The following is a 15,423-nucleotide window of genomic DNA, read 5'->3' on the forward strand; positions in this document are numbered from 1 at the left end:
AAGGGAGCAGGTTTAATCTTTATGGGCGGACATTATTATGCAAAGTTTTAAGAGTTTGACAGTATGCTGAAAGCCACTTGTGGACTGTTATGGCAGTAGGGGTCACAGAATCACATTAAAGTTCCAAATAGAAAGTTTCCTGGTTTAATATCTAATAGTTGTCTTTAACTGTGGATCTAGAGGAGTTAGACTCATCATCAGAGTTGGACAGTGGACTCAGTTTGAGAGACCATAAATGACCTTACTCTCTATGAGGGCATAATGTTGAAAGAAAGGTATAGTCCATATATACTTCCTAAGAACATTCTCCTCAAAACTGCCATGTGTTCTTTCTATTAAAAAACTCCCAGAGAGAGGAGACCTTCCTCCATTATTCAGCATTATGCTAGCTAACATAAGTTAACATAACATAATTTGGCAACTAGTGTTCCCATCCAATCATGCTGAGCTGGCTGTTGAGTTCCCCATGCCTTTGGAAAGGCATGTGCTATGTTTGTAGCATTTTGTGATTATGTGGAGTTGGTAATAGCTAAATATGGAATGAGTGATGGGTAGATGTTGGAGCAATCATTGACAAAGTGTGAGATTTATCATTGACAATGACATGTCCATCCACAGGAGTCTAAGAAAGCATAATTGATCACACTCTCTGTCTGGGTAGGTAAGGAGACCCTTTCTTCAACTCTTAGTGTGATTTAGCTGGAATAACAGAACTGGACATCCCCTGCAATGCGATGGGCTGTCCAGTGATGTGTTAGTTCACAGGTGGCAGTTAAAAAAGAAGCAGTGGTGTGATTCCTATGTTCTTGAGGAAGCAGGTGCTGGCTTTCATTCTCCAAGATTGGTAGCATTGTGTGATTGGGGGAGACATTGCAAGAAAAGGGAATATATATTTTTTTATTGGGGGGAAGGGGTTAAAAAGCAAAACAAACAACAAACCAAAAGAAAAAAATAAATAAACAATACACTAAAATAAAAAATACCCATCACAAGTGGTTTTGCCTCAGTCTGACCTCAACCTTTAAGGGAAAAAGAACAACACTCCCATGTGGGACTCATAGTTGAGTGCATGTGGCAATGTGCCTGGGTTGTGGTGTTTTGTCTCCTCTGGGTTCAGGTGAAGCCTGGTGTGTGTGTGTGTGGGCAGAGTTCACTTGTCCCTGTCTCTTCTCGTCAGAGAACGGTCACATGTAGAGATGTAGCGTGTGGGCACAGTCAGGCTGCAAAAGGACTGGATGTTTTCAGAGGAAAACACACACATGCACACAATACACAAACACTCTCCCTGACCCCTTTCGCTCTGTCTGTGTTCATATACATTCACTCGACCTGACAATCTGTGTCTCTTTTTGGGTACTAGCACAGATGAAAGTGCTAGTTTGACAAATACTCAAATGTACTGTACACATTTTTACCCTTTTCCAAGATGTCATCAACCAAGACATGTTTGATTTTTTAATGTTGCACTTTCAAAAATGGACAATAGCACAGAAATTAATTTAAGTAATTACATATTTAATTTTTTTATTATTATTTTTTTAATTCTCCCAATATGGTCTTTACTAATTCCACCTTTTACCTAGGACTCCCCCAAACTTTCACTGTATCTAAATTGGAACTGGGAAAGCTAGCATGAGCATGTGAAACCCGACACTGCTCTTTAATAACTGCTGTAGACACTGTATCGTTACACAGCTCAAGATGTTCAGAGAAGAACCCTACATGCCCAGTTCTGTTATGGTAGCTATCCGATGTCTGTGCTGGCCGCATGATGAGGAGAGGGAAGGCAGCCCAGCCCATGCAGAGAGTGTTTGGCTATGTTTGCTTTTAAATGGCACCACGGCATCACAGAGGCTCATTGTAATTATATTGACAACATATAATCTTTACTCGCCAAGCTGTTTATTAGTTTATATTATTGAAAAAATGACCCCTGGGGGAAAAATCTTGAATCTTGAATACAAAATTAGAACTTTGCTATTCAACCGATAGCAAATTTACTTTATACAATAAATCTTCAGAACTGTTTCTGACTACATTAGAGTTTTGCTTAAGAATCACATTGGAACCCTTAACTCAAATCCAGTCACACTGTAACCAGTCAGGTTTACATACGGCCTTAACATCCTGTCATCCTATCATTAACATCCAAGCTCAGTGATTAAATTATTGTTCAGTAAAGCCATAGCACTGTCATACTTTATAAATATGCATCTATACATTTTCAAATGTAACTTCTACAACCAGATATTGATTGCGTCTATTTTTCCCATGCCGTATTTAATATTTTAACTCAGGCTGGTGCGTTGCCAAAGCAGATTAGGCAGAGTCTAAGCAAGCTGTTCTTTATTCAATAGTTTATAAACCATTGTGCACTCATAATGCACAGCTTTCCAGGCTCTTAAATTACAGAGAAAGGAAAAGCATTAAGGTATGTACATGTTTTTAGCTGCAACAACTGAAAGAAACAAATGAAACAGTGACTATTTATTCATGTATTGGAACACGAATCCAAAGTCTCAAGAGATAATCACCACTTTGCTAGGGGTATTATGTGAACAGAATATGCTCAGTTGGCAGAGCATGATGCCAGGCAAATCTAAATCATCTGTGTTTGTCTGGACATCCAACAGTTAAAATTTATTTCTGAAGAAGGTTATGACCTTGATTAGCAAATCGGATTTGAGGCATTTCTGCAGTTTTAATTAAAAACTGTCAAAAATCCAAGCTTTATACATTCTCTGAGTCTTCAAACCTTGTGCTAACACTCAGACACTGCAGCCTCCTCTAACCAGCCGCCTATCTGAAATCGAAAGTAATCAATGCCCACAAGGCAAGAGACTATAAGAACATAGCCAAGAATTTTCAGCATTCAGTTTCTATGGAGCAGAATGTTACGAAACTGAAGTTCAGAGCAACTCTGGAGATCACCTCATATGTCTGCCAAGTATCTGCAGGAATGTTTTGCTGTGCTGCAGTGGTGGTGCACAGTTCCAGTGTGCAACACTGCTTGCCCAAACACAGTCTCCATGAAAGTATCCCAGGAAAGAAAGCTTGTATGCGACCTCATAACTTAACTTTTTTAATTATGCTTTGGAACATCTAGAAAAGCCATATGAGTTCACAGAGATCTCCTTGGCCATCATCAGAGCTATTCGGTGAAAAAATGGATTACATTTCGTGAAACAAATATCTTGCCATCTGTGAATCATGGGGATGGATTTATCATGCTTTGGTCTTGTGTTGCCACCAGTGACATTGGCAATATTGCAAGGGTGGAGGGAAGAATGGATTCCTTCAAATACCAACAAATCCTGCAAATGTCAAACCATGTGTTAAAAGGCTGCTGCTAACAAGAGGGTGGCTTTTCACAGGATAGTCATTCAAACGTACCTCAAAATCCAAATTTGGTGACCTGCAGTGACCTACTGGAGGGTTTAGAAGGTCTCTTTCTGTCCCCTGTCCTAAACATCATAGAACATTTGTGGTTAGACCTTAAGTAGTCTGTGTTTGCATGACGACCCTACAAAAATATCTGCAAATCACTCTACAAGATTTAAAGCTGTGACAAAATGTTTGCTTCCTGACATTCCTTCCAAAGTGTTTGCTCCATGTTACTGACTCTGTAACAAAACATGTCATTTTACCAAGGGGGCCCACATTTTTGCTTATGACTACAAACTAATCGGAGCCTGGAGAGAAAAATCAGCTTCACCTTGGCAGGATATGGGACCCAGTGTACAGATGTTTGTGCACAGCTGCTCATATAACATTTCTTTTGTAATCAGTTTTATTAATAGTATCAGCTTCTACTGTTCTGGGATTGCTTTGCACTACATGTTGGAGTATTTATATGGGGATTTAATTGTACAAACCGGATTCCAGAAAAGTTGGGACACTAAACAAATTGTGAATAAAAACTGAATGCAATGGTGTGGAGGTGCCAACATCTAATATTGTATTCAGACCAGAACACAAATCACAGATCAAAAGTTTAAACTGTGAGAGTGTATCATTTTAAGGGAAAAATATGTTGTTTCAAAATTTCATGGTGTCAACAAATCCCAAAAAATTTGGGACAAGGCCATTTTTTACCACTGTGTGGCATCCCCCCTTCTTCTTACAACACTCAACAGACGTCTGAGGACAGAGGAGACCAGTTTCTCAAGTTTAGAAATAGGAATGCTTTCCCATTCATGTCTAATACAGGCTCTAACTGTTCAATCGTCTTGGGCCTTCTTTGTTGCATCTTCCTCTTTATGATGCGCCAAATGTTCTCTATAGGTGAAAGATATGGACTGCAGGCTGGCCATTTCAGTACCCGGATCCTTCTCCTACGTAGCCATGATGTTGTGATTGCTGCAGAATGTGGTCTGGCATTATCTTGTTGAAAAATGCAGGGTCTTCCCTGAAAGAGATGACGTCTAGATGGGAGCATATGTTGTTCTAGAACCTGAACATTGTTCTCTGCATTAATGGTGCCTTTCCAGACATGCAAGCTGCCCATGCCACAAGCACTCATGCAACCCCATACCATCAGTGATGCAGGCTTCTGAACGGAGCGTTGATAACATCTTGGGTTATCCTTGTCATCTCTGGTCCGGATGACATGGCGTGCCAGTGTTCCATAAAGAACTTCAAATCGTGACTCATCTGACCACAGAACAGTCTTCCATTTTGCCACACTCCATTTTAAAAGACCCCTGGCCCAGTGCAAACATCTGAGCCTGTGGAGCTTGCTTAGAAATGGCTTCCTCTTTACACTGTAGAGTTTCAGCTGGCGACGGCGGATGGCACGCTGGATTGTGTTCACTGACAATGCTTTCTGGAAGTGTTCCTGAGCCCATTCTGTTATTTCCTTGACAGTGGCATTCCTGTTTGAGGTGCAGTGACGTTTAAGGGCCCGGAGATCACGAGCATCCAGTAGAGTTTTGCGGCCTTGACCCTTACGCACAGCAATTGTTCCAGATTCTCTGAATCTTTTGATGATGTTATGCATGGTTGATGATGATAACTTAAATGTCTTTGCTATTTTACGCTGGGTAACACCATTCTGGTATTGCTGCACTATCTTTCTGTGCAACAATGGTGGAATTGGTGATCCTCTTACCATCTTGGCTTCAGAGAGACACTGACACTCTGAGAAGCTCTTTTTATACCCAATCATGTTGTCAGTTGACCTAATTAGTGTTCCAATTTCCTTTTTCCTGCCACTTATTGCTACTTGTCCCAACTTTTTTGCTCAGATTAAACATTTGATCTGTCATCTATGTTCTATTACGAATAAAATATTGACATTTGCCATCTCCACATCATTGCATTCAGTTTTTATTCACAATTTGTTTAGTGTCCCAACTTTTTTGGAATCCGGTTTGTATTTAGGCACAATGGAGCAATGATCATGTACTAGGTCATGTACTAATGTTGGGTAATTAGTTCTTCAACTTAATTTGACTTATTCAATAGATACTGGATGCTTCTGGCACCAAACATATCTTTTCTTGTTTGATTTAAGAAGAAGAAGAAAAAAATAATGTGTGAATTGTATTTACAACAAACTGCAGATGGCAGCCTATGGATTAGAAAAGACTGTTCTTGGTGTCAGCAATAAACGAAGACACTTTTTTTACAAAAAAGAAAGGCAACATAAATTTACAATATTTTACTGACAAGTTATTGACCTTGAATTGTTCTTTGTTTCTAACACCTGAATTATTCAGGATACTGATTAATATGTTATCCTAATTCTTGATATACATTTATTAGTCTAAACGTCTGGTTGTCTTTGATTGAAACCCAGACACCGTTTCTCATCTTTCTAAGCCAATCCTCTGAAGGAAGCTGTCACACTCTGAAGTCTATTGTTCAGTTTTATTTTCAGCTGCCACTTTCCAAATAGTGATGAAAAAAGATCATAAAAACCTGCAGGTTTAATCGAGCCAGAAGTGGTGGTGTTCAGACGACTCTGCTGCAGTAGAGTGACTGTATTAAAAGATTGACTATTTTTAAGCTGACATCAGTCATACACACTACACTGTCTTCATAGGATATTTGTTTTGAGATCCTGCCTTTTGAGAACTGCACCTCTCAGCTATTGCGGTTATCTGAGCTTCTGTTCAGGAAGAATGTACATTTGAGATGATTTTTAAATCCAGAAAAGCACACCCCACACTGTTTTCACTGTGTAGAATATCTTAACTGTCAGACACAGATATCATTAAATAAATAAGCAGTGCCAATGTCGTAGACCACATATTCCTCTTTGAAATCCATAACCTGTGTCTCTGATCCAGCTCTAGATACAAGAAATACAGTTGCATTATTAACCATTGTGGTAGTGTTAGGGAAGAAATGCTAGTCTTAAAGGGCCCCCGACTGCTGTGAAGGCCCTGTGACATTTGTCAGCTGCAGGTTTTGGCTTTGCGAGTGAGCCTGCAGCTTTTTTACCTCAATAAGTAGATTCCTGTTTTTTTAATTAGCCCATGGTGGTGAATGTTCTTTGTTCTAGGTGGCCTACCTGCATGGATTAGCTGTCTTCGAGGACTACTTGTATGCGACTCGCTCAGAATCCCTGGGTGAAGCCGCGGTGGATGTTTTACGGATAAATCGGTTTAATGTCACAGACCCGGAGATGCTAACCAGCATGGGGAATTCCAGGGCAATACGTGTTTACCACAAACTCACTCAACCAAAAGGTAAAGTCTGCTGGATTGTTTTTGTTGTGAGTGAATGACTTTATTAACAATTCCTATGGGTCCTGTCTCTGTAAGGTTTGCAACATGCATTTATGAGATGTTCTATGACATACGTACTATATTACAAAGCGTGCAGGTTTCCTGTTAAGTTATGATGACTTACATAACACTTTATTAATGTATATGACTTCCAGTTTTGGATCCCAAAGTGTATCATATATATATGTTTATAATTTTTTTATTCATTTTATTTATATTTATTCATTCAGTCATTCACAATGTGTAACTGCTAATTCAGTTCAGGGTCATGGTGGGTCTGAGCCAACTCGCTGGGCAGAAGGCCGGTCTACACCCTGGAGGGGGCTCAAGTATTTACAGGGCGACACACACTCACATTCATTCACTCGCACCTATGGACACTTTAGAGTCGCCAATCAACCTACCAACATGTGTTTTTGGAGGAAACCAGAATATTGTATCTATAATATATATTGTAAATTATATATTATATAAATATATAAATTAATAGTTTTACCAAATTTGGCCACAACCTCTTCCCATAATTCACCCTTCTAACAGTAGTAGTCTAGTAGAGTATTAGCAGTTTTATCTAGTGATGTAAACACAGCCTCACTACTGCTGAGTTCAGAAGGTAGACTACTTATTTATTTATGCTGTAAAACATATTAATTATCACCTCTCTCTCGCTCTCCACCCACACACACACACACATCTCCTCTTTTGTTTCCTATGTTGTTTAATTACTCTGTTTGTGCCATGAACTGCTCTGTAGTGTTAATTTTATTCTGTGCCTGATGCTTAATCTCTCCCTGAAACTTTTACCGAGAAAATTAAGAGATTCTAACTCTGACATCATCAAAATTACATAAATATATTATAAAAAAACGTTTAAAAAGGCATGGTTTATTCATGGTCTCGAGTTTAATATGAATATTTCACTGCACATTTATCTCTCTCCCAAAGATACAAGGACGTACTAGCATTTTGATTTTATTGTTGTGATACTATTTTTTTTAAATCAATAGACATGACTAATAAATATAATTCCATCATGTTGATCTAACGTTGATTGGTTTATTTTACACTTAAATATGTATTTTTAAAAGCTTCAATCTTAAGGCGGAACAATACGATTAATTGTGATTATTTATTCATTGATTGTCTGTAACCGCTTATCCAATTCAGAGTTGCAGTGGGTCCGGAGCCTATCCTAAATCACTGGGCATAAGGAACACACCCTGGAGGGGTTGTCAGTCCTTCATAGGGCGATATACACTCACACACTCACACTTATGGACAATTTTGAGTCAACAATCCACCTACCAACAACAGCTTTTTTTTTTTTTTTTTTTTTTTTTTTTTTTTTTTTGACGGTGGGAGGAAACTGGAGTACCTGGAGGAAACTCATGCGGACATGGGGAGAACACACCAAACTCCTAACAAACAGTCACCTGGAGAGGTTCCTAAAACTGTGTGACTGCAACACTACCTGCTGAGGCACCGTGCTGCCCTGATCGTGCTGCCATTATCAAACGTTTTATTTTTTATGCTATTTTTGTTATCAATGACAGTTATCATTGAATTACAATTGAACATTACAAAAGTTATTTTTAAAAATTGTACACCTATTATATACAGACATATATGCACTAGCTATTGCACATCATGTGTATAACACCATCTGAACCTGTGAAAATCATGACCTTCATATTGATCCCTGTTTACCAGTGAGAATGTGTGTCTTGGCTGAGGAATGGTGTGTGTGATACGAATGTCCTCTTCCCAGTCAGGGGTCACGCATGTGAGGTTAACCCATACGGTAAAGCAGGAGGATGTGCCCACCTCTGTCTTCTCAGTGGGAGCTACAAATCCCGCACCTGCCGCTGCCGCACAGGATTCAGCCTGGGAAACGATGGACAGTCCTGCAAAAGTCAGTACACCTCTCAATATGCTGCCTCTACGCAGGAATGCACTGATATGGAAATTGGTGGTGAATGTTGATAGCTGATAAGTTTCATGTGTTTCGCTTTCCTTTGCCAGTACAGATACAGAGACGTGTGTAGAGCCAATCCTCTAGCATGTCTCCATACAACATGGAGACATTCAGTGTGGCCAAGCCGACATGAGGAGGTTTATTTTTTTTAGAGAGAGTGAAAGGTTTCATTCGTAAGTCTATCAACAAATATAAATTTGAAATTCATTAAATTAGGAAAGCAGTTTGAAGAGACCCTCTTGCCTGATAGTACTTCTGAACTTCTCTTTGTTTCAGTAACAGCCTGAACAGTTTGCCGAGTCTTTTCACCAGATGTTAGAACATTGTTGTGTGAATTTAACAGCATTTAGTCACATATCCCCAGTGAGGTCAGGTCCTGGTGTTAAAGAACAAGAACTAAATAGCCAGCTCTTCTCAGAGATATTGGATTTTTCTCCATCACTCCAGGGAACACTGCTCCGCAGCCAAATGCCCTTCCAACCCATGCTTGGCTTTGCGCATGGTTCATGTGTGGCTGCTCTAGAGTATCCAGTTAAATCAGCAATGCGTTTCTGAGGACAATAGACAAACTGTATCTGCACAATTGACCACCTGTGTCAGCAATCAGTGCTGCTTAATGTTTGGAACCACATCTGCCAGTTATAAATGTTTGTAGTATAACTAGACATCCCTACTCCTTTTCAACCTTTGTCATTTTAATGCATCCACAAACACAAAAATAGCTACCTTAGTTTAATTGTACTCTTTTTTATGTTGTTGTTATTGTTGCTGCTAAACATCTGAGGTGGCAGAGCCTTTTTAATATGCATATGAATGCTGTCTTAAATACGGAGCTGAGTTCATTTTAGACCTGACCAGATGAGCTGAGAATCATTTGCTGGAATGCAAATGAGGCCTGTGTATACTGTGTGCTTTTTTCCTCTCATCAGCATATCAAAGCTGCAAAATTGAGTCATGTAGGTTGCTACTTTCAGTTGGAGGATGAAGTGGCTGACTGCACAGGTAACATATCTCAGCTGACAGAGACAAAGACAGACACTTGAATACTGTCTCTGTTTTGGAATAATCCTGTGCTATAATGGGGTGTAAACAAATGCCCCAGTTTTACGATAAATTGCAAGACATTTTTACAGCAACTTGGATATCCATAACCAGTAATAAGATTATCATAATTATAGAGTAAATCAAAATGACAAAAATGTCAATGATGGCTAAAAACTAGGAGTACTATTTAAATTATTCAGCATTAACATAATAAGCAAGATTTCATATTAAGAAAACTTACATAATAGTTATGTTCTGTAATAATTGTCATTGTCGGCTCCAAATGGCTCCGGGGGGTGCATTGTTTGCAATGACAGGTTGTTCAATGTGTAAATTAAGAGCTAACCATGTAGACAATTGGAACATTGCACTGTACAAATTAAACAGGAAACTAGCTTTACTCTGTGATCTAACATTGAAGAGTTTTATTTCACTGGTCACCTCATGTGGAAGTACCATCAGTGAACACTAGAAATACAACATAAATATTTCTGTTTATCTACATGCTGTATAGTATTTGTACATATCTATATACACGAGTTCATTATAAAGGTCTTCTTTAATAAAGTTACATTGCCTTTGCCATGTTGAGGCAAGCCCCCCCCCCCGAACCCATAGAGAATGATCTGATGACTCTACAGCTTAAAAACAAACAAAAAAAAGCTAATTAGGATTTGTCATTATTGATCATGGGCACCTTCTTAAGTTGCAGAATGTACTTTCACTTTTTAGCACTGTTCTAAAATCAAGGGGAGCGTGGTTTCCTACCCTCTTCCAAAAGTTACATAGTGCAGTTTCTGCAGTGTTGAGCCCAGAGTAGCAATGACAGAGGCTCTATTCACATATTACTGATCAGTGAAGCCTCATAAAATTTTGAAGCCTTTTTAAGGTAAAAGTACAACATTGTGTTATTTTTAACGTGAAACTATGAGAGCAGTCTGAGGCAGGACTATACAGAACAAAACCTAATGCTGAGTGGACTGTGATACACAAAAAGGGACAAATCAGTGAATAAGTAGGTGTGTATACAGTAAAGAAGATTATTGTGTCTCTGATGGTGTTTATATTAGAGGTGATGTCAGTGAATCAGTAGGTTATTGGTGATGTGAGTGGAGCTATAATATATACAGTATTTATAGACTAAAGTAGATCAGTGTGTCCCTAAATCTGTATGTATGTATAAGACCTAGGATCATTGAATCAATAGGGTGTTGTGGATGTAGTTATAGCTACAGTATCTAGTGAAACTGAAGATGGGTCAATGTTGCTGGGGTGAAATGGGTCTCTGAAATGTTGCCTGACAGACGAGGGATACAACCGTTTTTAACTTGGCCCTGCGTCTCCAGCCCCTGGTGGTCAATTGACATTTTGTAGCTGACGGTGAAAATCTGGGCTCAATTAATAATGCCTTTCAGAGTGTGTGCGCATGACGCACCAGCAGTAATGAAGAAAGCGCTGCCTTCTGTGACGTGTTTGATTTATATTTATGTCCAGATGTTCACTCCACACCTGCCTCCCTCTCTTCCTGTGCCGCTCTAACGAGACGTGATGCTAAATGGCTGCCTGCCTTCCGCCAGCAGTCACCGTGTTGCGTTTGATATCTGGGTCTCAGAGCACTTAATTGTCTTCAAGGTAGCGTAGCTTCTGCTCCCAGAATGATGAATTGAAGGGATGCTTGTGTGGTCTCACCCTCACTGGCTGAGTCTCTATGGGAAAGGGAAGGCTGACAGTGAGGGAAAAGCCTCTCTACACCCCTGCTATTTCCACACACACACACCCACAAGCCTCCCAGACAACCCCCAGCCCCTCCTCTCCACAGCCTGCATTAAGGCCCACCATCATTCCCAGCAAAGTCCACCCTCTCTATATCTGTATTATTGTTAACAAGAGGCTAATTTATATTTCCATGTTGTGAACCCATTGATCAGTGTCACTTTTGCTGTGTCTCAGTGTTAATCTGACAACAGGGGATTTATTGTTTAAGCACACTCTCAATTAACAAAAATAACATTGCTGCAGACAAATGAACGGATCTGCGTGATCAAGACAAATCTTGCCCGAGGACGCTAAGTGCTCCTGATTGTTCCATTTATTTCTCCAATTTGGTGAGGCTGCCAAGCTTATTACCAGAGAGCTTCTTCTAAGCTCATTAACTTATGTATTCCGTATGTAAGAAGCATCAGAGGTCACCTTTTAAGTGTCCCTAGATGTTGCACACTTGGTCAGTCAGCCAAACACAGCAGTTTCAAAGCCAAATTTTCATCACCGATTGACCCATTTTTTGTTCTGAACATTGCAGAGCCCAAGAACGATCTCTTCCTCTTCTATGGAAAAGGCCGTCCTGGAGTTATTCGGGGTTTGGATATAAATGTGAAGTCCAGCAATGAGCACATGGTCCCGGTCGAGGACCTGGTGAACCCACGAGCTTTGGACTACCACGCTGAGACTGGATACATCTACTTTGCTGACACCACAAGCTTCCTGATTGGACGCCAGAAGACTGATGGAAGCAGTCGGGAGACGATTCTCAAAGATGGTGATTATAATGCTTTTGTTTGGAAACCACTGCATGTCTCAATGCGAGTATAGATTTCAGGGTATTTACTTTAAAAGATGGACACATTTTCCACATGTTTAAAATATTATTGCTGTCCAAACAAAACAAAAAAATTCTCAAAATAGCAACTTAACAGGAAAAGGAAAACCTCCTAAACTTCCAATGAATGTCATTGTTTTGGGGAAAAGTGTTGGGCATGGTCCCCATGTTGGTAGTGCTTTGAAGATTTAGCTGTGGAAAACATAGAGCATTAGACTGATCTGATATTTTAAAAAATCACAAAATCAGGTTTCATATGTTTTATCAACTATGGCCCTAAGGGGGCCGACATGGCTGCACACCACACACACACACACACACATTTATATTCAGTAAATCCTCATACAAACATATACACTAGCCTGCATGCTTTTATAAACACAGGGCCCAGCACACACTGAATTTGTTTTTCTGAAATGAATTCAAAGTCTACAATCAAAGCATAACCACTGAACAAAAACAAACCATACCACATTAACTGCTATGCACATGCCAATACAAACCTAGAAAATCTGAAAATCTAATATCTCCTTATTTCCGCACACAACCCCAGGACAGAGACCACTTTCACAAACTCCAAAACACATATCTTCATTTTACAGTTTACTGGGAGATATTATGGAAAAACAATTTCTCTGTTTATAAGTGAATATTAATTTGAGGGTCTGGAGCTCCTACCAAGCCCCACACTGTGGGGAAAAAAATCACCCCGTCAGTTTTTGTGCTCTTAACAAAGACACTGTTATAAATAGTAACACAAAAAGAAGTATAAACAAATAAGAGCACTGACTTAAAATGGACATAAGAATGGAGAAGAAAAAGAACAAAAATAAAATGATTAACTCTCAGTGATTTGAGCTGTGGCTCATTTTCCTTTAAAGGAACAGGTGCTGGAACCTGTCGTTCTGAACAGGGCTGTTTGTTATAGTGCTGTGTTGTTTGATCCTTTAGGTATTTTGACACAGCAGTTTTAAGACCCCAGAGAAAATGGTATAATATGTTCTGGTTTAATGGTATGGCTTGGAAAGTTCCCACTTGTGCTATATATAGCAAAAGCTTTAGTGAGGGGAACTGTAAATGTAATTAAACACATGTCAAGATGTATCTCTCTCTCTCTCTCTCTCTCTCTCTCTCTCTCGCTCCCTCGCTCTCTCTCTCTGTTATTTTTCTTGTAGATCTGGATAACGTGGAAGGTATTTCAGTGGACTGGATTGGAAATAACTTGTACTGGACAAATGATGGCTACAGGAAGACGATCAGTGTGGCCAGGCTGGAGAGGGCGGCAGACACGAGGAGGACTCTGTTAGAGGGAGATATGTCTCATCCCAGAGCCATAGTGGTGGATCCACTCAACAGGTGCAGTATCAGCAGTGAATAGGCCGTTTCAAGGTGAAGAGAAATGACCTTGCACAACATTCACAGACATCACTTCAGCTCTAGTGCCTGATGAAAGACTACATGCCTGCAGAAATGTGTCTTTATAGAAGCCCATGCTAGTGTTTCCTCATAGAAGAAAAATAAAGATTCTTTGTTCTATGTGGTTGCTAGTAAAATGCATTTTGTTCCAAGCTGAAAGATGGAGCTGAATGCTAAGGAGAGATGAGGAGACATAATGTGCAGCTTGGTCAGAATGGTCAGAAAAGTTAAACCTGAGCAGCGTTGTGTGATCTGAAGCCAGGCCAAACAATGTCCACTCCCTGCTCACCTGGCCACAAACCTTCGCTCTCATTACAGTGCAGTTCCAGACATTTGTTTGCCCTGTGTTTAGCCTTGAATGTGATGGAGAGGGTGAGAAGTGCAGAGCATTAGTTGTGTGTGGGTGTGTGTGTGTGTGTGTATGTATGAGCTCTTGTATGAATATCCTCTCTTAACAATAATGGGAATTTATTTTGCTGGTTACAGAGGTTAGGATTTGAGTTTGATTGAAGTAAGTGCTGGAGAATAAGACTGAGTAGTATAATTCTGATAGTAGTTATTACAGTATTTACTGTTGCATTGATGCTATCACAGAAATGTTGCACAGTGCCAATGAGCTTTTTAATAAATCCCAAAATACTCTGATGTTATTTAAACATCCGGAGCATCCCTTGAATGTAGGCCTATGTCTAGTGAGAGTTACACTGTACAATTGTACATTGCCCGCTTCTCTTGTTTCCATGCTCTATCCCAGTGTCTCCCAAAGTGTGTGCGTGTGTGTGTGTTTGGGAATTGGAGGGGGTGGGGGTTGTCAGTTTTGTCAGTTTGGTTTGTTCAAATAGAAGTTGCAGTTTTTTATTAATTAAATTAAATTAAATTAAAATGTTAAAATATATTCTAGTGAATGACAAAGATAGATGCAACACTGAATGAATTCTGCACATATGATATATATGTTCTCTGCGTTGTCCTCCAGTTATGATTAACATTTCAACTGCTGATTTTAGCAACAGTTAAAAAAAAAAAAAACAAGTTTGGCTGGCTCCACGTGTCGCAGTGGGGGCATGTGTTTCACCCTCCCAGACTGAATTTAGATGGGGGTTACTAAGGAAAATATTTTTTTGTTACTAGAAACGAATCCCTGTTCCTATTAGCTGTGTCATTGCAGCATATTATTTTCTCCAAAGTATGTGGCATTACAGGCTGCAGCCATGCCACAGAGATTAGTGTAATACCTCCATAAAGATCACATACACGTGTGTATGTTTGTGTCTGTGAAGCTGTGAGCTGACACGTTGCAGGCAGTAAAGGGGTTCGTTTGATGGCCTTGGGCCAATCTCATTATCACCTTCCCTGGGTGTGAGAGAAGCTGATGAATCCTGAAGAGCAGCTCCCAGTCAGAGCGGTAGACTTGTGGAGTTAGAAAATTCTCCCATCATTCACAGCACATCTGAAGTGGCATTCTTTCTGAAACACAGACATTGTGTGGTTCCTCCATAAGATTCACTTCCCTGTTGGATGCGCAGATCCAGTACTCCCAGCTATTTCAGAGCACTTTGATTGTAAAATTCTTAATTATTGTAAGATGATGATACAAGGAGGCTGGAGCTGTCTAATAGCTGCTCTCTCATTTAGAAGGCGACGGCATATACACTTGT

General features: G+C 39.8%; 1 protein-coding gene across 1 annotated transcript in view; it reads left to right on the forward strand.

Moving 5' to 3' along the window:
• lrp1bb (low density lipoprotein receptor-related protein 1Bb) overlaps positions 1-15,423 on the forward strand; it is a 471,212-nt gene that overhangs the window by 219,619 nt on the left and 236,170 nt on the right. Inside the window, exons 10-13 of the mRNA XM_066685917.1 lie at positions 6,509-6,695; positions 8,503-8,646; positions 12,053-12,289; positions 13,525-13,705. Of these exons, the coding sequence (XP_066542014.1) occupies positions 6,509-6,695; positions 8,503-8,646; positions 12,053-12,289; positions 13,525-13,705 (749 nt within the window). The remainder of the gene's footprint in view (positions 1-6,508; positions 6,696-8,502; positions 8,647-12,052; positions 12,290-13,524; positions 13,706-15,423) is intronic.

Source organism: Hoplias malabaricus, chromosome 12 (genome assembly GCF_029633855.1).
Source record: "Hoplias malabaricus isolate fHopMal1 chromosome 12, fHopMal1.hap1, whole genome shotgun sequence".
Classification (NCBI taxonomy): Eukaryota; Metazoa; Chordata; class Actinopteri; order Characiformes; family Erythrinidae; genus Hoplias; species Hoplias malabaricus.